The sequence below is a fragment of the Mesoplodon mirus genome, assembly GCF_964341445.2.
Source record: "Mesoplodon mirus genome assembly, chromosome: 4".
Classification (NCBI taxonomy): domain Eukaryota; kingdom Metazoa; phylum Chordata; class Mammalia; order Artiodactyla; family Ziphiidae; genus Mesoplodon; species Mesoplodon mirus.
The window spans coordinates 49,144,148-49,171,327 of NC_138979.1; the positions used below are offsets into that span (position 1 = coordinate 49,144,148).

General features: G+C 41.5%; 1 protein-coding gene across 2 annotated transcripts in view; it reads left to right on the forward strand.

Annotated features, from left to right (window-relative positions):
- Nucleotides 1-266: 266 nt before the first annotated feature.
- Nucleotides 267-27,180, forward strand: part of LIPC (lipase C, hepatic type) — a 179,062-nt gene continuing 152,148 nt past the window's right edge. Inside the window, exons 1-2 of one of the 2 annotated variants that reach the window (XM_082617725.1) lie at nt 267-403; nt 18,799-18,931. In XM_082617725.1, coding sequence (XP_082473851.1) covers nt 18,847-18,931 — 85 coding nt within the window. In that variant the 5' untranslated portion in view covers nt 267-403; nt 18,799-18,846. Of the gene's footprint in view, nt 404-16,622; nt 16,708-18,798; nt 18,932-27,180 lie in introns of those variants that run through there. The other variant, XM_082617724.1, reaches the window with a different exon arrangement.

Consider the following 27,180-nt stretch of genomic DNA (forward strand, 5'->3'; position numbering starts at 1 on the left):
GAGGATGGCTAGAAGGAGAACCACAGGCTGAGAATCAGTCCTCATGTTTGGGTGCCCACCAGATGGCTTTCATTGGATGTAGTACAAGTTACACGATCCAGGAAGTAGAAAACCCACCATTGTTTCGTTTGTTTTCCTTAGTTTCAGTTTTTCCCCCCCTGATGAGAAGAGCCAGGCCAGCTAAGTCTGCATCTTCAATACCCATTATGGGAGCAAATAACTTATTTGTACAACCTAAACGCTTGCTTAGTTAAATGGAAAGCAAGGCAGTGATTTCTGACAGGGCTGAACTTAAGTCAAGTTGTAAAACTCCACAGTGCAGCCAGAAGCAGCGACGGACAGTTGAACTGAAACCTGGGAACACGTCAGGGGCCCTGGACCACTGCTTCTCAGCCATTTTATTGTAAGTTATTCCCATTATCTCAGAGAGAAGTTTGAGACATGGTTAGAGAAAAGGATGGAGCTGATTAACCCCATTTTGAACATAGATCTTTGTTTTAAGAACTTGCTTTATATGATATTGCCAAGAAACTTGCTTTGAATGATATTTTCAGGCATAATGTCTATAATAGCAGATAATGACAACTACCTTCTACATATAATAATTTAATATGCTTTAATATACTTCTATTCTTGAGTGTTCTTGATCTTATTTACTCTTCACAACAACTCTGTGAAGTTGGTACTCTTATTAACACAATTTTACAGATAAGGAAACTGGTAGCCTCCTAACAGAATCATTAAGTAACTAGCAGAAAGTCCACGAAATTTTGTTGATTGAAAGCACAAATCTAGAAAATATACATCTAAGTACTAACAATGGTTGTCTCTAGGCTCTGAAATTTGGGGTGATTATTATTATTTTGTGTTATTTTTCTACTCTGAATATATAGTAAGTTCATAATAAAACAATAGTAAATATGAAAATAAATATGAACTTCTTTAGATCATAGTACAAGAAGAAAATAAATACTAATATACTGAGTGCCCTATCTGTAGTAGTTTCTGTAAACATTCAGATATTTCAGCTGTTGCCACTGTCATCTTCAGTATGGTAAATTCTAGAATACTCTCAATTTCTCTCTCACCCTCTCTCTCTATATATATATATATAATATATATTATATACAGTAAATAAAATATAAATTTAAATATAAATTAATTATAAATTTAAATATAGATTATATAAATTTATTTCTATTTGTTATACATAATTTATAGTATATATAGTATATATACTCTATAGTATATATATAAAACAATATTGTGATAACTGACAATTTGAATATGGACTATGGAATTAGAAAATTGTATAGTATCAATATGAAATTTTCCAATGTTCTTAACTGTTAAATTTCCTAAGTTTTATAAGAGAAAATGTCTCTCCCAGGAAATATACATTGAAGTATTTAGGTATGTATGTACATCTGCAACTTATTCTCAAGTGGTTCAAAAAAAAATTCATATATGGAGAATGAATTATAAAGCAATCAGAGAAAAATAGAAACAAATGGTGAATCTGGCTAAAGGTGAATCTAGTTTTTAACATTTCTGCAAGTTTAAAATTATATACAAACAAAACTTTACAATAAAAACAAACAAATAAATGGCTGACAACTTCTAACAACAGCAACAAAAATTCTCCTAAGCAACAGGGTCAAGTAGAAAATTAAGGACATGATAATAATTTCTGAAATATTATAAAATTGAAAATACCACCTATTAAAAATGAGGGGGGTATGAACAAATCAAGACTCAGAGGCAAAGATATAGATCTATGTGCTCTTATTTTAGAAATAAGAAATAAGTGAACTAAGCACTTGATTTAAAATCTTATGAAGAGTGTCAACATAAGAGAAAACAGAAAGAAAAGAATAAAGACGAAGGACAGAAATAAGCTAGAAAATAGAAAATTGGTAGCAATAATAAATAAATTTAAATGCTCATTCTCTGAAAAGAGTATAAGATAGATTAAAACCCTTGTAAATATAATAAATAAAAGGTATTAATCAACAAACTTAAAAAGAAGACTGGTGATTTAACAACTGATAATAAAGGATTTTAAAATATAAATTATTGGGCTTCCCTGGTGGCGCACTGGTTGAGAGTCCGCCTGCCAATGGAGGGCACACGGGTTCGTGCCCCGGTCCGGGAAGATCCCACATGCTGCGGAGCGGCTAGGCCCGTGAGCCATGGCCGCTGAGCCTGCGCGTCGGAGCCTGTGCTCCGCAACGGGAGAGGCCACAACAGTGAGAGGCCCGCATACCGCAAAAAAAAAAAAAAAAAATATATATATATATATATAAATTATTGCAATGCACAACTTATTATAATCAATTTGAAATGTTTAGTCAAATGGACAAAATAAAATTGGCAAAACAAGATATAAAAACATGAAAATAATGATGGAGAAGGAAATTGAGAAAGTTATTAAAGAAATACCTCATCCACCAAAAGAAGTATGACCTAAAAAATACACTGAATAATATTTCTATGAATTCAACAAACAGATTTTCCCATACTACGTAGTCAGTTCCAAATCACAGAGAAACAAGACCTGATACTCAATTCATTCTAAGAGATAATTATCGTCCTCATCCACAGATCTGTAAAACATACCACACACATACACACACGCATAAACACACAGGCTTAGGACGGTAAACATGCACAAGTACCAATTCCAATACAACTGGTTTGAAAAAGTTAGAAGCAGACTCAGGCACATAGCAGATTTTCCAAAAATAGTTGTTGGATAAGTGAATAAATGAATACATGGGAATACATATAAATGAAGAAACTAATGCAGTCAATTAGCAGCATCTACTAAGGGCATGCAAGGTGGGAATGGCTTGTGCATATCATCTATCTGCTAACTTTTACCAATCACTTCACCATGTCAGACCCAATGAGAATAGGCAGAAAAATCATTTTTAACTTAACTTAGAGAATGCAGCTGCAACAAGAGCGCATGGTGACCAATAAAGGTAAATTCTAGGAATGTGAAAGATTATGACAAATCGCAGAATCCCTTTTATAAAAGAATTGCTTATTTTTTTGGTAAGATTTAAAAGAAAAATTGAAGAAATGAAGACACAAAAGATTGGAGGGTGACAGAATACACTATCCCAAAATATGCCACTTTGGCATAAGGATTATTTTGAGTTACAGGCACTTGAAAAACATCAGGTGTGAGAAGGGCATTCTTATCTCTCCTTTTCCTCCTAAAACAGGAGAAAAAAATTCCCATATGGAAGACGCCTTCCCAGTAACAGAAGAAACAAAACATTTTCCAATGGGGAATCAAAGCCAAGAGAATTCTGTACTAACAGACCCTGTTACAATAATTTTTATCTTCCTTTAACCTCTCTTCATAATTTAGTTACTTTTCCACAGTTGCCTCTCTTTGTTCAACCCAGTATAAAAGATTGTAAGTTTCACCGTTTCTTTGGGTCTTTTGAGGGCTCCCATGTCATGTAACACAGATAAATCTGTATGCTTTTCTCTTGTTAGTCTGTCTTATATCAGTTTAATTCTCAGACACTGCTAAAAAACCCTCAGAGTATAAAGGTAAAATTTTACCTCCCCTACAGGCTGTTCCTGAAGGAAAAGACTGATGAATCTGACTACATGAAAATTTTTAATTCTGTTCAACAAAAGACATCATAAGAAATGTGAAAAGACAATGCAAACTGGGAGAAGATATTTTTCTTACTGAAAAACACTTATGAACTAATAAAAAGGTGGGCAAAAGATATGAGCAAGCAGTGGATAGCAGAGGAAATCTGAATGACCAACGGCACATATAAAAATATGTTCAACCTTACCAGTAATCAGAAAGATGAAAATTAAATCAATGAGATACCATTTTACATCCATCAATCTGGTGAGAATGAAATAATCTAGCACTGTCAAGTGCTGGTGATGATGTAGAAAAATTGGAAAAACATTCACATTTTGTTGATGGTGTATTCATTGGTATAACCATTTTGAAGAATAAACTGTCAACATCTAGCAACACTGAAGAGATACATATCTCACAAGCCAGGAATTTCACTTCTAGGAGTAAACTCTAGAAGTTCACTTGTGGAAGATGGAAGTGTGTTGCAACATTGTTTGTAATAGCAAAAAACAAACACACAAAAAATAAACCACACAAATATCCATCAACAGAATGAACAAATTGTGATATACTCATACAAGGGGGCCATTTATAGCAGTTTTATCAACAGAAGTAATCTCAAAAGTATAATGCTGAATGAGAAAATAAATTGCAGATAGATAAGTATAATAATTTATACAAAATATGCTATATATTTATAGCTACATACCTATGTTGCAAACATAAACAAAGATGAGACTCATAGGCACCAACTCAGAATGGAGTTTCCTCTGAGGGGGAGAAAATGAAATTAGGTTAGGGTAGAGGAACAGAGGTATACAGGTATATTCCTTAACAAAAATAGGAAGCATATACAGCAAAATATTAGGATTTGGTGGATCTGTGTAGCAAGGTGATATTCACAAATATTCATTATGCTGTGTACTTGAAATTACTAAAGTGTTTAATGAGCACCTCAATTTTAAAATACATAAAAATATATAAGCTACTGTATAAAATAAACATCATTAACAGGTAATTCAGAAAGAAAGAAAATATCCAATAAAAATGGAGGTGATGGTAAATTCAACTTTAACTCACTAGTAAAAAAAATTAAAACATACACATACCATTTTGGCTTATCAATTGAGCATGAAGTTTCAAAAATGTTAATAGCTAATATTAACAAGGGGGAAGGATGGGCACACCCATTCACTGTTGATGAGGACTTAAGATGATATACATTTACTTAACATAGCAGTATATATGAAAAGGTAAAAAAAATGTACATATATTTATAACTTTACCTCAGCAATTCCACTTTAAGAAATTTAAGCAAAGGAAGTGATCAGAAATGGGGACCAAGATTTATGCTTAAGTATGTTTATACCAGCACTGTTAATAATAGTGATATCTTAGATACATGAGAGTTAATAAAAAACAATAGGGAATGAAGCCAATTATGGCACATCTATAGAATGCAATGCACCACAGCTGTTTCAAACAATGTTTTAAAAGAATATTTAATGCCACTGAAATATGTCATTAATATGTTGTTAAGACAGGTTATTATAGAGTTTGTAAAGTATGTTAGCAGGTATTTTTTGAAAAACAAATATATAAACAGGAAAAATAATTTAGAGGTATCTATACAAAAATGTCAACAGTGGTTATCTCTGGATGGTGAAACTATGGATCTTTTTTGCCGTGTTTTTGATTTTATAATAGAAAAGGTTATTAAAAATAAAACATTCACCAAAATAAACTTTGGTCGATTAAAGATTTAAATATAAAATCTAATTATGGAAGAACTTGCATAAAATTGAAAAAAAAAGGGTTATCACCTGTCTGAGGGAATTTTAACTTTATCAGCTTTGAGGCTATTTAAATGATTGCACTATAAAAATTAGCATTACTAAAGATTTTTTTAAGAGGGAAAATATTTTTATCAAACATTACAAGGAATTAAGATCTATCAAAAATAGCTAATTCAAACTTGTAAGATAAATGTCAAGATTTCCAAAGATGAATAGGTAAAAGATGGGACCATTCCCATAAGGGAAATACAATTAGTAGACAAACAGTGGGAAAATGTTAATGCTCACCAGAAATCAAAGCAATGTAAGTGAAAGCAGTCTGAAAATGACGATTTACATATTCTAAAAGAAACAAGACAAAACAAAAAGGTTGAATGCTAATATTCAATGATGGTGAAGTTGCCCAGAAATTGACTCATACATTCATTCATAGCAGTATTGTTCCCACCCTTCAGCCAGAAATGTTACTGATACCCACCACGGTTCTTGGCCTTCCCCAATCCATAGAAATTGATTAGAGGCCAGACAAGAAATTCAGGCAAGTCTTTATTGGGGCTCCTGCTGTAGCAGGAGGGAGCAAAAACAAGTAACAGGTTCCCTTGCTTGCTCCCTGAGGGGGTGGGGGGCAAGCTGGTTCCTTATATGGGGTGAGGGTAAGGGTGTATCCAGGGGTCGGACTGGAGGGATGGCTTAGGTGTTTTGCCCAGCCTGTGGTGGTGAGTGCAGGGGGGCATGTGTACTATCCTGCTTTTGCTCCTGGTTCTTCAGAAGGAGCAGTTGGGTTGTTTGGTCTTTTTGTATCTTTTGTCCAGAATTTGCCCCAACTGCGCATACACAGAGTTATTTTTAGCCCATTATAGTTCCTTTGCATGCTGTTGCTCGGGGAGAGGTGTGTCCAGGTGCAAGCACTGCAGCACTTGCAGCAAAGGGTCCCAGGCCCCAGCCTGTCTCATTATCGTTAAGAACTTGTTCTTAAGAAATAGTTTGGCAAAAGCAGAAAAGTGCCTCCTCACCTTCCCAACTTCCAAGTGTTGAAACTCCCAGGGCTCAGCCCTTTGACACCTTCTCTTTAATATCCACATGCATTGTTTGGAGGCTCTCACTTGTGTACCGGGGCTTCTCTCCTCCTGGGTCTCCAGGGAGAAAGCAAAACCAAGCAGCAATTTTCCTGGCGGGGAGTGGGGAGGTTGAAGGCAGTTCAAGGGCTCTGAACTCAGTCTGTGGGCAGTGGGCAGCAAAGACAGGAAGGGCCAGCAAAGAGAGTCAGAGAGACACCTAAAGCAAGCTCATCGTAATATTAATTCCTTACCATGTTAATAACTAAACTTCCCAGGCTTTATCCACTAGGGAGTAAGGGTGAGGTCCCCAGGAATTCCCTCATTGCAATAGCCCTCATCTCTCCTGCTTCCCACTAGATATCAGCTGCCCTTGACCCCTACTTCCTAAGTCTGCAGGTATTATTTTTGTGAGGTAGCCCATTCATATTTTGGCTTCCTTGCTGAAGCCCATTTAGGGGAGCCAAAATTTGCCACCTCCAAAGTTCTCTTTGACAGGCACATTATTTTGAGCTGAAAATAATCAAAGCCCAAAAGACTCAGGAAGAAACTGTGACCTTCTCCCTAACTACCTAAAAGAATTTAGACAGAGGGCCTGTTTCCAGAACAGAGCTATCACCAGAGATCTCTGCAAAGAATATGGGGTAAGTGTGGTGGGAAAAACACAGCAGGGCCTAGAGATCAGAGTCCACTCTGTGTCCCATTGTTTCTTTGTGGTCCAGCAAATGATTGTTTAACAAACATTTGCTTTTCCATCTTCATGAGAATTGCGTTCCTCTCCTGTGAAGTCCCAAACCACTACCCCCAACATCCTCTTGTGTCTTTAGCTGAAGATAGTATTTAAGGTAAGGGCTTTGGCCATTTTGGCAACTTACTCAGTTTTCCTGGGTCTCTCCCATGTTATGAAACTTTTGTTTACTTTTTCTCCTGTTAATCTGTCTCCTGTCGATTTAATTCTTAGACCAGTCAGAAGAACATAGAACCGTAGAGGAAAATTTCTTCCTCCCCGATACCTATAAACCACTTAAGGTGGGCACTTCAGCACTCCCTCTATGCCTTCTAGGAGAGCCTTGACCAGCTAGGAGCCAGACCTTTCCCTCTGCTGGTGGCTGGCAGCTGCCTTGGGCCCCTGTGGCGACGAGGGGTGTCCTGCTCTTAGGTCAGGAAGCAGAACTGCTTGGGCCCCCAAGTCTCCTGAAATCTCTGTGGAACACAAACACACTCACCCGCTTGATATCCCAGCCTGGGGTCTCTACTTCATGTGGGTTCTTTTATTGCTTAAGAATGTTTGGTTACTTACCATTCTTCATTCTCATGACCTTGTGAGGCTGGAATCACAGGTATCATTATCCCCATTGTAGAAGCGTCACAACAGCGTAGAACTGGACTCAAACTCAGACCTTCTACTCTAGTCTCTCTCCATGGCACCAAGTATGGCCAAAAGTAGGTATTGCTACACATATTGACAGCCTATCACTTTCTTCATTGTTTATACATTGCCTGTGAAAAATGGAAAAGGGAAGTTACTTTTCTATCAAGAGCTAAAACAAGCAGTTTTGCTCCAGAGATGATATGATAGCAAAAAGAAAGAATGCCCAGAGGCAAGGAGCCCTGTGTAAATCTGACTGTGTTCTCCCGGCCCCCAAATCCCAATTACACACTGGTTGACCTCTGAGATCTAATCGTCGCTGTTTCCTAAGGCATCAAAATGATGGTTCTTTCTCCCAGGATTCCACCGCCCGCCCCTGCCCCAGCTCAGCCTGTCAGTCAGATTAAGTGACAGGAGTGGCATTGTGGAGTGAAAAACGGCTCTCTCCAGGGTATCACTCCAGTTACCATACATTTAAAGGAAGCCTAGACACAGCAATATTTTTGTTCTCCTTTCCCTGAAATTTGCCTAGAAATAAAAGCTCCTTCCCCATCCTGGTTCACTCAGAGCAAGCACTTACTCAAGTGCCTTCTTCCCTGCAAAACTCAGGCTGTTAAGGAAAGGGGAGGGTGCCTGTGGGCCTCACCTGAATAATCTGGCACTTTCTCAAGGTGTGAGAACTGAAATTGGGGCTGATGGCACTGGGCCTTTCCAGCTGGGCCCCAACAAGTGTCCTCCTGCCAGGTGTCATTTGAGCCAGGAGAACGACACTGACTTTGGTTCAGAAGCAAAGGAAAGCTTTATTTTTCCGTCACAAAACTGAGAGATGAGCGATCGCTCTGTAGAGTCGGAACTCTCCCGGACAGGCCGTGGGGTGGACTGCTTTCTAGGGATCTCCTCAGCGGGGAGGGGGTGGAGCTGCCCAGGGGCGGGCACTGGGCGCGCTGCTCACGTTCCCGGCGCAGCGTCTCTGCCCACGGCCCGCCCCCACCGCCATCTTGAATTGCAGTGGCGCGTGCAGCTCTTCTGCGCACGCCCCGGAGCTGAGGTACCGGGCAGAGCCATTTCACCCCAAGAATTCTGGTCTGAAGGGACGGGTGCAAGGCTTGTGCGCGCGACACCCTCTGAGCAAGTGCAACTAGACCAAGCATAAAGGAAAAGGAAAAAAAAAAAGGTTAGGCTTTATTACCCAGATTCTATTTCTATTTCCCGGGAATTGTTAATGGGCTTCGCCGTGACAGTAGGGTCAAATCCACACAGGTATCCTGACCCAGAGACCTCCAGGAATTCCTCCTCGCGTTTGAAGATATTCGCCCCCTCCACCCGACCCAAAGGAAAAAAACAAACTTCCCAAAGGCAGGTTTGCACTACCTGCCGTGGGCAGAGCTTTGTGGTCAGTTCTCTCCTGTGCCTGCTGCAGACTCTCTGGCCCTTGGTTGTGACCCCTGGGGTCTAAGGAGTCAGACGGGGATAGACTCACCAGTGACTTCCACTTCCTGACTCCCGAGAGTGACCTCTCCAGGTGGCGGGTCCTGTCCCCAGCACCCCTGGAAGGACCCGTCTGTGGGCCTTTCCCACTCTAGAGCCTGCTTTCTCTGGCCATTAACCTGAGAAAAGGAGCCACATTTTTCGATTTAAATTCAGGGTTAGCTGTTCTAAAACTGATGATGGGAAGTATTCAAGAAACAAATATTTTTTGGAGAGTGCTTTTTTTTTTAATACAAAGGAATGCATAACAACTTAGGCAGTCAATTTCAAAATCAAGACCAGGAAGCATAGACCCGATCTATACTTTTTTTCAAAAACACTATAAATCTATTATTTATTATAGTCAGTTAAATGGGTAGAAAAAGAGAAGGGAGGGAACATATATGTGTAGGAGAAATAAAAAGCATGATGAAAGACTGTAAACAGTAAAAATAAGGATAGCAGGCACTGTGCTAAGCACCCTTTACGGATTATTCTCATTTATTCTTCCCCCAAATCCTATGAAGTTAATTATAGTACTGTCCCTATTTTAGAATAGGGAAACTGAGGCACAAAGATTTTAAATAATTTTCTTGCTAATGGGTCTAAAAACAGAGAAGCCAGCAAGGAAATACAAATTCTCTGCTATCACAAAGCCTCCACTCAAGAGACAAATATCAAGAGACAGTATTTTCCTCCAAAAGAAACAGTTATATATAACCTGTTATCTTAAAATTCTACAGCTAAATAATTCCTTTATCATTTCTTAACAATAGGAATTACAAGGGAGATTTTGTGCTTCAATAAAAAACTATGCACTGCCCACACCCAGCACAACCTTCCTAGGTTATCTGATTCTTGAGGCATTTTACAACTGTGTACATTGTAGATAACTAACATAAGTGCAAAATGCAGGTTCTGTGCTGTCCTGTAGAAGTTTGGTTGACTTCCCCGGAAGCTAAATGTGCTTCCATTTGCCCATTCATTTCAACATCCCTTTATCCATATAAATTTGTGGAGGTTTTATCTTCTCCTTTGAACTAGTTATAACACCCTGAACAGCTTCCTCGTTAATGAGTTAAATAAAATACTTACCATATGTTCAGTTTTATATCTGAATGAGAGTCATGATTTTACCTTTTTTAAAAAAAAATTATGTCTTAACAGAATTATCAAAGCATGTCAAAGTATCTCGTTGTTGCATTCTGGAGGACCCTTAGGCATGACCTAACCCAAATGGTTTCAAGAGTAACTGGATGACTATTGATGGTGTATAAATTAGGTCTTTTGTAGCAGTCTCACCCTGACAATTTCCTATCAAGCACACTGTCCTGTCCATGCCAAAGCTTCCTGGGCAAAGGTTCCAGTCCCCTCGTCTTGGCTGGTCTTTTTTACTGTTGATTGGGGAAAATTAATCTTTGTATAAATTATATAATTCTACCATAATGTCTCCATTACATCTGTCTTCTGCTATGTTTCATGGGCTGTTTCAAGCTATCTCCATTAAATAGCTGAGAAACAGCTTGAGAACATTTGTTTTTAAAATAATAATAATAGGGGCTTCCCTATTGGCACAGTGGCTAAGAATCTGCCTGCCAATGCAGTGGACACGGGTTCAATCCCTGGTCCGGGAAAATCCCACATGCCACGGAGCAACTAATCCCATGTGCCACAACTACTGAGCCTGTGCTCTAGAGCCTGTGCTCCGCAACAAGAGAAGCTACTGCAATGAGAAGCCCGCACACCGCAACAAAGAGTAGCCCCGCTCGCCGCAACTAGAGAAAGCCTGCATGCAGCAACGAAGACCCAACACAGCCAAAAATAAATAAATAAATTTATTAAATAAAATTTTTTAAAATAAAATAATAATAAACACACGCTCTATGTCTTTATCTGCAGTGCAAGAGCACAATTCCATTTTTTTAAATCTTAGATACATGAAGAGCTCATAGCCAATTCCTACAACCTTGGCAAAACTACCTTTTGTTGTGTGTGCTTTGGAGTTAGACAAACATAATTTCAGATTTCATTCCACCACTTACTAGAGTGTGGATTTGGGCAAGTCAGTAACCCCCCTAAGCCTCAGTTTTCCTCTCTGTATACAGGGAATAATCATACATGCATCATTATAGGGTTGTTCCTGAGGTTTCAGTGAGATCTCATAGAGTCTGGTATCTTTGGGAGTTGGCCCCTGAACTGTTAACCCCTGACTTCTAGGCCTGCCTAGGAATTGATGAGTAATCATGACAGTAAGATACCCTGTGGAAAAATGATGAGTCACTGGCAGCACTTGAAGCAGATCTCTGGGAACTATTCCTGATTTCTTGTAGCCAAGGACTTCATTTGCTGAGCTCAGAAAGCTTTTGTGAAATGACTGTGACATGGAGCAAACACCAGCTGCTGTAGAGAGTCTTGGGCCATTTCGATCTAAGCGATGCCCCAGTCCTGCCTGATACTCAGAATAAGGACAGTGCCTCTGGCTGTCCCATTGTCAGAAGCACTGGGACCCAGAGAAAGAGAGCTGCCATACTAATGGCTCACCTTCCCAAACTGTGCCCTTAGTTTACTGCAATCAGCCAATTCAGTTCATAGCTTGGTTGGTCTCCCTTAGGAGCCCAGCATGAGCACCCCTCATCAAGCCCAACCAACACCTGTAGGATGCTGTAGGATGCTGGCACAGAGTCTAATCTATGCCCACCTTCTTTCCCACAGAGGAGAAAACCCTTGTCAAACCTGAAGGAGCCAGCAATGGTCTGTGTCTGTCTAGCTGTTCAAAACCAACTTAAATCTTTACTTCTTTTTGCTTCCAAGTATAATGCAAACAGAGGAAAAAGGTTTTCCATTCTACTGGAACTACTAAACTCATGAAATGCATTATTGGTTCCAGAGTATCCAGTCACAAAAAAGATAGCTCTGGTTTTGTTTGTTTGTTCTTTCATTGTTTCACAAACTGGCAGCTATAATTCTGATGGGGAGAATAAAAGGGCCAGCACAGAGCAGGAAACATAAAAATAAGTGTAAAAGGAGATCTCATCTCTTTGCTCCCTAGCTCTTCACTTTAGACTCTGGGAATGAGAGAGTATCAGAGTTTACAGGGACCCAGAAGTCCTCAGATCCAATCTACATAGATTAGACATGTGGCCTCAGACAAGGAATCTCAGAGTCTCAGTTTTCTCACTTGTAAAATGGAGGAAGTAATTTTTGTCTCATTTGTTACAAAAATCAAATGAGCTCTGATTGTGCCAAGCACATTCTATGTAATAACATTTCATCCTCACACTTCCATTTTACAGATGAGAAAACTGAGGCAAAGAGAGGTTACATTATTTACACAAGGTCACACAACTAGTCAGAGGCAGACCCCATGCAGAGGTTAATCTGAAAAGGTTAATCGATTCAGGCATGATGATCTTGGATGAATAAATACCTGCTTGAAATGCTTGAAACACTTCATTCTTTCAAATAATCTAAAACATCATCTGCAATCTTGTGTTCACCTTTCATTTGTTTACTTGTCTTAAAAAACAGATAAGGAAACAGATAAGGAAAAGTTCAGACTCCAGGCCAACCCCTTTTCAAATAAGGACATGTTCCAAGCCAGCTCAAAGAAGTATCCCTACTTGTTTTTGTCGTATTCCTGATGCCAAAAACGCAGCCTCTGTGCACCAGTGCTGAATCGAATCTCGGAGACAGAGTTTTGGGTAAAGTAGAAAAGGATAGCTTTATTGCTTTGGCAAGCAAAGGTGGGCACAGCAGGCTCCTGCCCTTGAAAACTGTGTGTTCCCCACCCTGGAGGTTTTGGTGAGGAGTTTTATAGCAATAGTTCAAGTGCGAGGTTGCTGATAAATTAGGGTGTGTGAGGGGCCTGCACTCCTTTAATCTGGTCTCAGATAATCTCTTGATGAGCTTCTCTGGTTCCTTTATTCTGGCCTCTCAGGTGGTCTTCTCTGGAATGAAGAATGCTACATCTTCCATTGGCGGGGGGTGGGGGTGGGGTGGGGGGGCGGGGGTCAGTTCTATAAAGAGCTTAAAGATATTGTTAATGTGTATCCCTTGAGGTGGAACCAGGACCCTGCACTATTGTTTCTTGGCTGCTCCTCCCTTGTCTCTGCATCCCCTCCCTTCCCTGATTAGCAACTGTTTGAATCTGCCCTTTGCAACTCAGGGAAGGTCATGGAGGCTGGAGTCTGTTCCCTACAAACAAGGAATGGGGGACACAGAAAGGCTTTCGTGTCCAGGAGCCCCACAGGGTCCTGCTCAGTTTCATTCCTACGTAGTACAAGAATGTCCACACAGATCGATCTGTGCCCCATAAAAGCTTGGTCATTTTCCTGGTGGCAGCCTGGCCCCAAGCAGGTGTAGGAGAGGGTAGTCATTTTCCAGTGACGTGATCCTACAAACTTTATAAATTTCATCTTGGAAGTGGAATAAGAATGAGGAAAGAAAGGTCAGTGCAGGCCTGAGGAAAGCCAGGGATTGAGGGCATATGGTTTAGAAAACTGACCCTGGATTCAGGTGGCCTTGATTTCCTCTCCCTCAGCCTTTTACTGATAAAATATGGTTTTGTCCTAGTTCTTAGTCTCTTAAATCTCAACGGTAAAATGAGGGAAATAATAGTACCAATCCAAAACTTACTGTTTCAATTATTCTTTCCTCGGAATTCTGCCAAGAGGCTACAATTCTCAGGTATCCCCAGCATCTGATGATGAAAGCAAGAAAATCTGATTTGGAATATAAAGCCCTGCGTCTCCCATCACCTTGATCCCATGCCTTCTCCCTCCTCTTGCTCTCTTTATCTATGTAAAATATTTTTTCTTCTGATTAACTTTCTTATCGCCATTACACTAAAAGGAAAGGTTACGTTCAAGTCATTAAAGTCCAGCCTCTTGAAATCTCTATTTCTTCAAGAAGCTCTTCAAATTAAAAGGAAGCAAGTTCAGGTCAATTTTTAAGGATCTAACTATAAGACCATTATTATTTTAGATTGAGGATTGCAGACAAGAGAAAGCACTGGGCCCTACCACTATGCACGATGCTGATAACTCACTGGAGGCTTCAGGCTCCATGGCATCAGACCATGGGAAATGAAGTGTCCTCCATCAACTGCTGGGCTTTCTGGGGTGTGGAAATGACTAAAGATCCCACTAATGGATCTACTGATTCCAATATATTGATGGGATCAATTACATTATAATCAGGTCCCAAAGGCCTGGGGGCATTGCATCCCTCTACGGCAAAGCCTTCACACATTTTTAATGAAGCACTTTTGTCAGTTTGAAAAAATTTTGAGTGCCCCTCCAAAATACATGGATATTTATCTGTTTATAAAGTATATAGCACTAATACATTACATAGTACTGTATACAAGTGATACAGTATAAATATAAGCATTATATATACACAAAATTTTCAAAGGTGATATCTTAGTTGGTTTGGGAGGCTATAATAGAATACTATAGACTGGGTGGCTTATAAACAACAGAAATTTATTTCTCACAGTTCTGGAGGCTGGGAAGTCCAATATCAAGGCACCAGCAGATTTGGTGTCTGATGAAGGCCTCACAGATGGCCATATTCTCATTGTAACGTCACATGGAGGAAGGGGCAAGGGAACTGTCCGGGGTTCATTTCATATGGACACTGATTCCATTCATGAGGGCTCTGCCGTCATGATCTCATCACCTACCAAATGCCCTATCCATTTACCATCACCCTAGGGGCTAGGTTTCATATACTAATTTGTGGGAGACACATTCAGCCTAGAGCAGGTGATACAAGAAAAATCAGAAAGATCTATTATTTTCTTCTTGTGCCCCAACAGATGTCTCAAGCACCACTCTGAGGAAATGGTTCTCAAACTTTGGGTGACCAAGAATAATCTGAAGAGTTTGTTTAAAATTAAGGTTGTCCAGGCTCCAGCCCTGGAAGTTCTCATTCACTTGTTCATGGGAAGAGCCTATAATTCTTTTCCTGAGCTCTCAGGCTGACTCTGATTCCAACCCTCAATCAGATTTTGGAACCACTGATCCAGACCCTTCTGTTTTCCTCCCCTTTTAATTTTCCGCTAAATTTTAATCCTGTGATCATGCTGTTATCTACCTCCTGGACCCCCTACATGAATTAAAAACAATAAAAATGGTAAGAATAGCTGCCATTTATTATTTCCTGCTTGGCAGGATTGCTAAGGGCTTACCTCTTTACATTATCTCCTTTAATCTGATCAGGTAAATATACTTAGTCCCACTACACAGATGGAAAAATCTAAAGCTCAGAACACTAATGTCTTGCCCTAGGTCACTCAGTTAGGAAGTGATAGGCCAGGGACCTTAACTTAGATCTGTCTGATTCCAAAGCCTGGACTCTTTTTTTTTTTTTTTTTTTTTGCGGTACACGGGCCTCTCACCGCTGTGGCCTCTCCCGTTGCGGAGCGCAGGCTCAGTGGCCATGGCTTACGGACCCAGCCGCTCCGCGGCACGTGGGATCCTCCCGAACCGGGGCACGAACCCATGTCCCCTGCATCGGCAGGCGGACTCTCAACCACTGCGCCACCAGGGAAGCCCCAAAGCCTGGACTCTTGACCACTAAGCATACATACCTGTGTTTGTAGAAGTGTGAATCTCAGTCCACATATTCTGATGTGGAAGAAATACCTTTATTTTCTGTAATCCACCTGAGTTATGACTCCAAACTCCTATTTTTTAGGCCCTCCTAGATTCTTTCTTCCCCCGCCCCACCCACAGTTCTGGATCTGACACAATACCCAGAAATGGGGTTAGGGGTAAGCACCTGATTATCTGACATCAGTCCACATAGGTGACCACTAAGGGGCCACTCCTCCCCATCTTCATGACCTGTTGGCACCGGAGGCTCACTGCTACTCACACCCCATGACAGGCACGGGGGCATCTTTTGTCCCCCTGCTGATACACTCACAGCCATTTTTTCTTTGGGTTCTTACCACTCTCTGGAAGCAAGGGACTGTCCCCTCTGCCCTCATAGACAAATCTCCCTCTCCCCCCACCCACTTACAAAGCCCAAGAGAGTCTCTTTCTAGTGATGGGATGGTAGGGGTACTCTTTCTCCCTTCACATCCCTTTGAAACATTTTTAGCCTTTTGCTTGCCATTGTTGGTTAGAATTCACTTACCCTAGGTCCTGAGTTTCAGGAAGACAAAAGGTTTATAGTCTTCTCTCTACTTTACTCTTCTTAAGTGGAAGGGAGAGGGTGAGGGAGAGGTTGGGAGAAATATATTGTTGATACCTCAAAGTATTATCTCCAGCCCATGTTCTCTTATTTTACAGGTGAGGAGATGGAATTCATTAAGGTTAAGTAACATTTTGCCAGCTAGTTGATAATAGACCCAGGATCCCAGAGGCACTTGGATTCACTGGTTTCTTGGTGAGTTAATCTGTAGAGTGAGGCCGGGGGTGGAGTTGGTACCTGGCAGTACCCAGAGGATAAGAGATGAGGTGGGCCCAGGGGAGAGGAGCCAGGTAGATAGCTGGTTTTAGGTTCCAACTTTCTGGGAAATAAGAAGTAAAGTGGAACCTTCAGATCCTGCTTAACTATGCAGGTAGGATGGAGCCAGCCAAGAAGCCAGCACAGAAACCTCTGCTCAGAAATCATGCATTTGACTAGATGGTCTCCAAGGTATAGTCCTCTGGAAGCTGGTGCAGCCACAAGACAACACAGAGTTAAGCTTTGGCCTAGGATCAATCTGTCCAAACTGCCAGTGGTTTCAGAAGGTCCTATCAGTTCGTTTCATCTGGGCAATTATCACCAAGTTATCTAACTGCCTACCCAACATTTCCACTTGGATGTCTAAGAGGCATCTCAGACTCCACCTGGGCAAAACTGAATTTTTGATTTTCCATCACCAAACCTGCTCCACTCACATCCTTTCCCATCTCAGCTGCTAGCAACACCATTGTCCCACTTGCTCAAGCCAAAATCCTTGAGGTCATCTTCAACTCCTCTCTTTCTCTGCATCCCAGTAGTCAGGAAATCCTGTTGTATCTACCTTCAAAATATATCCACCACCCATCCATCAGTCCCCAATTCCACTGTTACTATGCTGAACCGAGGCACCATCACCTCTTGCTGGATCACTGTAATAGCCTCTTAGCAGATCTACCCACTTGCACCCTTGTTTGCTAATAATCTGCTCCTAGTCTTGCAAACTAAAATGATCTTTTACAAATATTATACAAATCACATCACTCTTCTGCTCAGAATGGTTCCCCATGTCTCGTAGTATAAAAGCCAAAGTCCTTTTAATAATGTCTCCCTATTCACTGGCCTCCTTGCTGTTCCTGGAACATTCCAGGCATGCTCCTACCTCAGGGCCTTTGCACTGGCTGCACTGGCTGTTCTGGCTACCTGATGCTCTCCTCAACATGTCCACAGGGGCAACTCCTTCAAACCCTTGCTCAAAGTTCAGCTTCCCAACAAGGCTCACCTTGACCATTCTATTTAAAATCACTACCTTCCCCAACCCCCTTAACTCAGCCATACTTTTCATTTTTCCATAGCTCTGATTACATTCTCCCAATCTACATAAATCTCTTATTTATTATGTCTATTACCTGTTATCTGACTCCTCCCATCTCCTTGTGGTACATAAGCTCCACAAGGACTGGAATCTTTGTTCTCTTCACTTGCTTATCTCAAATACCTAGAACAGTTCCTGGAATATAATAGATATTTTTTTAAAGTTTGAAAAATGAATAAAGTTTAAATAAAACTAGAAACCCAAGGAATATTACAAGAGCCACACCTGAGTTTCCCTTGTCTGGTTTTGCCAAGTGGCCTTACTTCTCAGTCCTCTACCCAGTTAGATCATCCATTAACACAGAGGAGGAAAGAGTGTGTTTACTCTAGGGCCATCTTTCAATGGGGCCCCCAGCAAAGGCATCCAGTTCTGCATCTTTGCTCCTCCATCAGCTCCTTCTTAGACTGAGGATAGAGGTTTTCTGCCCGTTTCAGCTATAGAAATGTTGCCCATCACTCTTTGACCGCAGACACCAGCAATTTTGCTAAACTCAATAGAAAACAGACCACCTGGGGGCTCTCCACATAGCAGAGTCCTTTCCTTTCTCTTGGGGTTTAGCCTGCAATTTGAAATACCACTGCCAGGAGCCTGCATCCCCTTTGCATACACCAGAGAGAGACTTAGGCAACCATGTGGAAGTCACCTACTCCTGACCTTTGACAGAACTTCCAAACACAACACATTAACTTTAAATTGATTAATTTAGAACTGTGACCTTGGCCCAAGAAGGTTAAGAGTATGTGACAAGATATTTTATTTTCAAAATGTAGCAGGATAAAAAATACTTTTGTAAATCAACCTTTTTTTTGTATGAGATAGAGTTAGATTTGGGTTCAGTGTAGGAAGGAAAGTGAACACTAGAAAACATGTTTAAAAGGTTAATTATTAATGGGCAGTCTTCTCTAACAAAGTATCAATAGGCAATCTGCTCTCTTTAGCTTCAGAAATTAGCAAGAAGACCTCGGTCCCCGGGTGAGACAGGAGAAATGGAAAATTCCCTGTGTGTCTCTATATTCTTGGTTTTGTGCATCTTTATCCAATCAAGTGCCCATGGACAAAGCCTGGGACTAGGTAAGAGCCTGCCTTTTCTCCGGAAATGGGCATGGATTTTCTTTTTTAAATGTACGTCACAATGAATCCAAGTGTTCTTGGCTATGTGGAACAGAGCTTGCTTCACAGCATACCAGGTGTTCTGTTAGTGGCATCGAAGGTCATAGGGACGTGTAGCTGTTTGTAGGCAGGACTGAAAGTTTAGGAAGCCACTCGGAGTAGAAGTCTTCTCAAAGCACTTGCAACTAGCAATGAAGTCTCTCGCATATCCTATTCAGAAATAGTCAGGCTAAGACTTCTTTGGTGGCAAATAATCTGAAAGAGTTTCATACCTTCCTGAGAGTTAATTTGGCATCTAATTTGCAGTTGAGGAGAACAGCTTGCAATGAAATGCTTCATCTTGCTGAGGGTTGTCTAATAGCTGGCTCTCTCAGAAGAGAGGAATTTGTAGAATCCTCCTTCCAGTCAGGTTGAAAACAGAGCTATCATTGCACATTTTCTAGACTTCACTTTTTCTGCCAAAGTTTTACTCTTGAGACTGAGGAATTCAACAGCAGTCACACCTGTTTGGTCTGTAAATTCACACACTAGGTTGATGCCCAAAGAGATCCAAATGCTTGATCAGGTAGGTGGATTCCAGGTTCCTGGCTAAACAGTGCATTGGATCAATAAATGATGGATATGAAGTGAACTGAACACTTTGGGCAAATGAGACTGGCCTTTGGGACTTTGTTTTTGTGCTGGTTACTGGTCAGGACCTAGAAACTCTAAGGTAGAGGCTTAGATTTTTCTTTCCTCAAAGACTCTGCTTGGAGGGAGCTCCAAAAAGAATTAGGAACTTACTACCCAAAGATTGCCTGAAAATTCCAGAACTCCTTTAAGAAAAAAGGCTGTTCTTTATGTTTAATTATTATTTTGTATACTAGGTCAGTTAATAACTTATTAGCAGTATTAATTATTACCATTCACTGAGCAATTTGTGTGTCAACCGCAAGGTTAATTATTTTGCATACATCATCTCACTTATCAAGCTGAGTCCAAAAATGATAATAATAATTTAGAGCCATACGGGCAGAATTGCTGATGATTTTTATTCCGTGTTCACAGGGATATTGGTGAAGGGCCTTTCCTGCCCTTTGGCCCAGAATGTTGTTTTTGTTAATTTTTTACTGAAGTATAACATATATCTAAAAAAGTGCCTATATCATAAGTGCTCAATGAATTTTCACAATCTGAGCCAGCATCCCAGAAGCCTCCCTTGCACACCTCTTGAGACTTAACATAGATCATTTTGCTCTTGGGGGAAGCTTTTTGATAATGGACACATACAGTATATGCTCTTTTGCTTCTGGCTTCTTTCACTAAACATTATGTTGGTGAGATTCAACCATGCAGTTGCATGAGGTGTGACTCATCATTCTGTTCACTGTAGCATTCCGTTGTATGAATATACCACCCTTGGTTTATCCATTCTGCTACTGATTGGCCCAGTCGATGTTTCAGTAGAGACTTGGGGGTTGGAAGCCATTAGAGCCGAGGTGAAGGATAAAAGGCAGGATGGCCTCCCTGGGGGTTGCTGAGTATCGTCCACATTTCCCTCAACAAATCCTGTGCTGGCCAGCTACTGCTTTCCCAGGGTCCTGGTTTGTCCAAAAGCTGAGGGGAGTGGCCACTATTAGCAGGAAGGTTCTTCAAGGGAAAGGATCAGAGTCAGGAGGCCTCTTGTTCCTTTGAGAGCAGAATGTTTTGGCAGAATTTCTTCTGCAGGGAGTGACCCAGATCTGTGTGCATGAGGCTGGTGGGACATCTGCCTGGGGCATTGCAGGGAGGCAAGCATCCCACAGTAGAGCCCTAAAAGGTTGAGTATCTATACCTTGTAGGATAGTTTTCCAAACTGCCCCCCAGGGGAGATTTTGGTTGCCACAACTGGGGAGAGAGTGCTATTGGCATATAGGGGGTAGAAGCCAGGGACACTGATAAACATCCTACAGTGGACAGAACAGCCCCACAGCAGTGAATTATTTAGGACAAAGTGTCAATAGTGCCAAGGTGGAGAACACTTGGTCTGTACCAAGCTTCAACTGTCACTAGTCAGGGGCCAGGAGGAACTCCCATAGGACCCTTCCTCCTTAACCCCAATCCTCCCAGCTTACCTTTTATTATTATTAATGACATTGCTAATGGACCGACTAATGTATTGTGCACCCTGTATATGCCAGACACTGTGCAAACATTTTATCCCACCCTCACCTTGTGGTTGAGTCAGCCAGCGGAAAAGTGACTTGCTGGAGATCCCACGGTTGCTCAGGGCAGAGCCACGAGAGGCACCTAGAGGTTGATCTGTCTGCCTAAGGCTACAGGTTCCTGGCTGTTGTGCTCACACCCAGTGGTTTAACAGCCAGAGATCCCTAGAAATCCATTCTGCTGGGTTCCTCTCACAGGAGAGGACTATTTGAATAATTCCTGCCTACTAGCACCAAGGGAAACAAGATGTGGTGAGCCTCCTGAAGACCCCAGGACACAGAGCTACCATTGTTCTCATCCCCAGACCTCCCTGCCTGAGGCCCAGCCCATCCCACTGGTGTGGCTAGGAGGATCAATACTGCTTAAATGGTAGCTGCTACTCCTAGACCCTGGCAGCCCCACCTTCCAGTGGTATCCACGACCGCTGCCTAAGGTGCCTGCCCCCTCCCTGCAATTCCAGCCACAGAGTCCACATCCTAGAAGCAACTGAAGCCCAGCCGTCAGTCACTCATTCATTTAACAAGTAAGTGTGCATAGCCATCTGCCATATATAAGGCAGTGCTTTTAATACAACAGTTCTCAAACTTCCTGGGCCCAGGACACCATTACATTTTCCAAAATTATTCAGAATTCTGAAGAGCTCTTTCTTTTTTAATATTATTTATTTTACTTATGTATTTTGGCTGCGCCAGGTCTTAGTTGAGGCACGCAGGATCTTTGTTGCAGCACGCGGACTTCTTAGTTGTGGCATGAGAACTCTTAGTTGCAGCATGCATGCAGGATCTAGTTCCCTGACCAGGGATCGGACCCAGGCCCCCTGCATTGGGAACGTGGAGTCTTACCCACTGGACCACCAGGGAGATCCCCCAAAGAGCTCTTTTTTCCGTGGAACACAGGTATCAATATTTACCATATTAGAGACTAAAACTGAGAAATTTTTTTTTAATTTTAATGCTTTTAAAAATAACAACAGGGCTTCCCTGGTGGCGCAGTGGTTGAGAGTCCGCCTGCCGATGTAGGGGACATGGGTTCGTGCCCCAGTCCGGGAAGATCCCACATGCCACAGAGCGGCTGGGCCCGTGAGCCATGGCCACTGAGCCTGCACGTCCGGAGCCTGTGCTCCGCAACGGGAGAGGCCACAACAGTGAGAGGCCCGCGTACCGCAAAAAAAAAATAATAAAATAACAACAAAGTCATCACATGCTAACATATATAACATGATATTATGAGGAATAACTTGTATTTTCCAAACAACAACAAAAAAAGTGAGTCAGAAGAGTGACATTGGTTCACAAAGAAATTTTGCTCATTTTGTAATGTCTGGTTTAATAGCAGCAGCTGGATTTTTTCATCTGTTTCTGTATTGAATCTGTTGTGATATGTTGCTTTGTCCAGAGTACATGAAGAAAACTGGACTCATATATAGGAAAAGGGAGGACATCCTCAGAGGTCCTGCCAAGGCCCACACTCAGAACTGCTGTATTTGTGCAGCAGACACTGTACAACTGTAGGCCGCACAGTAGCCCCTGCTCTCCATGAGCTTACTGTCGCATTGGGTGGACCAAGGGTAGGGAGATGGGAGCTGCCTGCACTGCCAGCAGCAATAAGGGGGCCGTCATCCATAGAGAATGCAAAATAATAATAGAACTTACTAGAAGTTGGTCTTCCTTTCATCATCACAATTCTATATAATGCCAGTGATAAAACTAAAGCCCCTCCCCCTCAAAATAGTTTTTTGGTCAAATTTGTAAACAACTGCTGTGGTTACTGTTGAGTTTTATTAATATATATGTAAACTTCAAATAATCACAGTTTTATATTACTTCTCCTTGAATAAATGTTCTCTGTCGATGTCAATTTAGAGACCTCCCAGTTTTGCAGTTGGCCCCTGATACTCGTGGACTGTGACATGTGCTCATTGCAAGTGTCTAATGGTTCAGAATCCTCCCAGCTCACTTTGGTCATCTCACGTCTCCAAATCCCGTGATACTTATTGCCTGTTCTTGCATTTAAACAGCAGATTTGAAATTTAAAATGATACCGTAGTGATTATAAAGACAAAGATACAGAACCCGAGAACTTCAATTCTCCTATCCCGTGTGACCACTTAGAGTTTTGTGTTTAAAATGTAAAACAGTAAAACAGATTTTACAGTGAATTGTGAAGTATAATATTTTGTTTGGTAAGTAAAAATTTTGGTTCTTCCAGGAAATATCTTTAATGCACTTGCGTATCTTTAAAGTGGAAATGTATTCTTCTTTTTTAAATTGTTCATTGCTTTAAAACTAAATAACAAATCAAGAAAATAGTGATTATTGCTGATTTTTGCATGCATATAACTGAAAATAGCTTTGTCTTATAGAGCAAAGTGGTATTAAAATGATCCGTTCTGGGTTTCAAATATATAAGGTATACCACTGAGTATAATAAAGGAGATAAGATGTATATATAAAATTTTTTCAACTAAACCATAAATATGCTGAGTACCACTGGAGAGGAGTGCAATGGAGTGAGTGTGTCCCCCCAAAACTCATATGTTGAAATCCTAACCCTCAATAGCATGGCATATTAGGAGGTGGGGACTTTGGGTGGTGATTCAGTCATGAGGGTGGAGCCCTCGTGAATGGGATTAGTGTCTTTATAAAAGGGACCCAAAGAGCTCACTCACTCTGTTCACCATGTGAGGAAACCTGGAAGAGGGTTTTCACCAGAACCCCAACATGCTTGCACCCTGATCTCAGACTTCCAGCCTCCAGAACTGTGAGAAAAATTTCTGTTGGTTACAAGCCACCCAGTCTATTGTAATTTGTTACAACAGCCTGAGTTGACTAAGACAAGGTGCAGGTAGAGATGGAGAAGAGTTTACTTGCAAGTACGTAGAGGGAAGGCTTCTGGGAGGAAGCAGCATTTGAGCTGAGTCTTGCAGGATGGAATCTGGACAAAAGTGAAGGAGGCTTTCCTTGTGCATAAGCAAAGGCACAGAGCCAATAAAGTACACATGTTTTCCAAGTCCAAACACCTTCCAAAAACAGGCCTTCCAGGAAGGAGAAGAAAAAAAAAAAATAGGAAGGAGTTGATAGCAATACTACATCACAACTGCAATAAACTGAAAACAACTTGAATGCCCAATAAACCATCAAGGATGGAGGGTCCAGGTATTACTAATTCCTCCTTTAAACAAGCATTGTTTTGAATACCTACTACTAGAAGTTCTAGGAACTTTTGGGAAAAAATAATGAGATTCAGAAATAAAAAGCTTAATGCTGACCCTTAGGCACTCATAGTGCAATACAAGGGTTCTTAACCTTAGCCCAGGGATGGGTTTCAGAGAGGCTGGATGCCTCTTAGGATGGTACCCAAGGCTGTATGAATGTGCATTTGAGGGTAGGAGAGAAGTCATAACTTCTGGCAAATTATCAAAGGGACCTGTGACCTCCAAAATGTTACATAACAACTGGTCTTGTAGCTTTTAAAAAATAAGTATGAGGAAATTTTATAGGCAATAAAGTGGGGGAGAAACAGAGGACTAAATAACCTACATATTGAATCACAACTATGATAAAACTACATACATGTATATTGCTAGGGATTTGAAATATATGTAAAGATCTATAAAGAGGATTAAGGCCATGGGGGGGTGGAGAGAGAGAGAGAGAGAGAGAGAGAATGAATGTGTGTGTATGTATTTTAAGTGTTTAAATGTGAAAGGAAAAAAAAGTTTTTTTTAAAAACCTGGTAAGCTGCAATTAGATTGGTCCTGGATTTGTTGTCCCTAGAGGGGCCACCTCCCACCATCCTCATGGGCTCAGCCAAGCCCAGAGTTACAGCCCCAGCGGGACCTGAAAATTCCTAACAGTCCTCCACAACTGCAGGGAAGATGGTTCATGAGTAATACCTGAGGTAGTATCCAGAGATGGAACTCATTCACCTGGGCAAGTACATGAAAGCAGACTCAGCAGAAAGCCAGCCCCAGAATTCTTGTGAAATTCTACATGCTCTCTGCTAGAGACTCTCCCACCCCCTGCCATACTTCCTGGCCTCATGGCTGAGCCATTCTGGAGCCCTCCTGAGGGCATCGTACCCAGAGAGGACAAGCCTGAAGTGAGAGGACAGCAGCCTATCTCCTACCCTGCTTGCCTTTCACAAGGGACCCAGGACCTGAACCCATATTTAATTGTGGGCCAGGTGAGCAAGATCCCCACCACCACATTCTCGCCGCCCTGTTTTCCACACCAGCTGCCACAATGCTACAAGGCATGCTGCGTCCTTGCAGGCGAGTCAGCAGGGAGAAGGGAAGGAGAGGCAGGGCTGGGCCAGAGGCTTGCCCGATTTTAGGTCTGGTCCACAAGACACGGCTGAGCAGTCCCAGTTACATTCTCCAAGGGGATGTGACCACCTTGACCTCAGCCTGGGGTGTGCGCCTGACATCCATGGGGCCCAGCAATTCTCATGGCCAGAAGGGTGGCCGTACACTGGATCCCAGGAGAGTGTTCATTTTAGAGTGGGGCCCTGTCAGCCAGGGATCAGAGGGAAGGGGGCTGGCCAGGAGCAGGCAAAACATCTGGACCCCTGCCAAACAAGCTGAGGATCATGGCCAGACTTCAGCCCCAAGGTGAGAACTAGAAAAATGGGTCAGAGCCCAGCCAGTCCTGCAGGGAGTGGGGTTGCTATGTTAAGGTGGACAGCAGGTGTACCCAGCTGCTGACAATCAGGCACCGAGCTTAGGGCAAGGAGTCATTCCCACATTGGAAGAGTCAGGGTGCAGCTATGCTTCTCAAGAGAAGGTGTAATTCACAGACATTGCCACAAGGTAGCGCAGTGATGCCTTAGCTGCTTCAGGGTTTCAGGAGAGGATTCAGGTATGGGAAAAACCAAGTTTCTGGATGACTCTGGAAAACTCATGACTATTGGGTAACGTCACTTTCCTCTCTGCTTATGACTCTATTTCCAGAAACACTCATAGTTTCGATATTTCCACCGTGGGATTTGAGGGGAGGGGTAGGAAGAAGTAAAGAGAAGATCAAGTGTATTGAAGGGGAGGCCTCTTTGTCCCCAGCATTTTCTCCTCCATATATACAGGTTCACCTTCAGGGGCCTGGTGAAGTAGATTTTAACAGCTTTTAGATGGCATGTTGTGGCATTAAAATAGTTCTTATGACGATATAAAGGTGGCAACACTGAATAGTATTTTCGTTCCAAGGCTAAGTGGGACAAAAGTAGTATACCTAACTGTGTGTGTCTTATGATTACAACTCCATGAAAACGTATATTTGAGGAAAAAAAACTACTAGAAGAAAATGTACAAACATGTTCAAACTTCAGTTGAGTTTATATCTAAATTTTTGTCTCTTCCAAATTTTATGTAATGTTGTACTATGTATGTAGTGTTTTGCTTTATGATTTGAATAATTTAAAAATTCACATCAAAATGATAAAACAAAGGGATTTGACTGGACAGAGGTTCTCGAACTTTAGCATGTCTGAGAAACTTATTAAAATAAGATTTTATTAAATCTCATTTATTTATAAAATAAATAAATTCTATTAAATTTGTTAAATAAATAAATCTTATTAAAACCAGATTTCTGGGTCCCATCTGCAAGTTTCTAACTCAGTGGGCCTGGGGTGGATATAGGAATTTGCATTTCTAAAGTTCCCAAGTGCTGCTTCAAGTGCGGGGAGTACACCTTGAGAACCACTAGAAAAACAAAAATAGACAGTTAATGGCAAAACATTAACTTGACTTGAACCCTGGTCTCCTGATTTTCAGGCTTAAGGCTCTTCCCTCAGAAACAATACAAGCTTCCAGGGCAAACCTGGCTTTCATTTCTCAGTCTCCTGGAGGGGGGGAAGGGGAGAGATATCAATGTCTATTGATCCTGAATATTGACCTCCCTCAGGGGTAGCCATCTCCCAAATAATATAAGACCCCTAGATATTTGTGACAATTTATTCCTCCAAAATAAAACATCGTCATGCTGAAAAGAAAGTGGTTCTTGAATTGGAAAAAAAAAAAATTCCCAAGC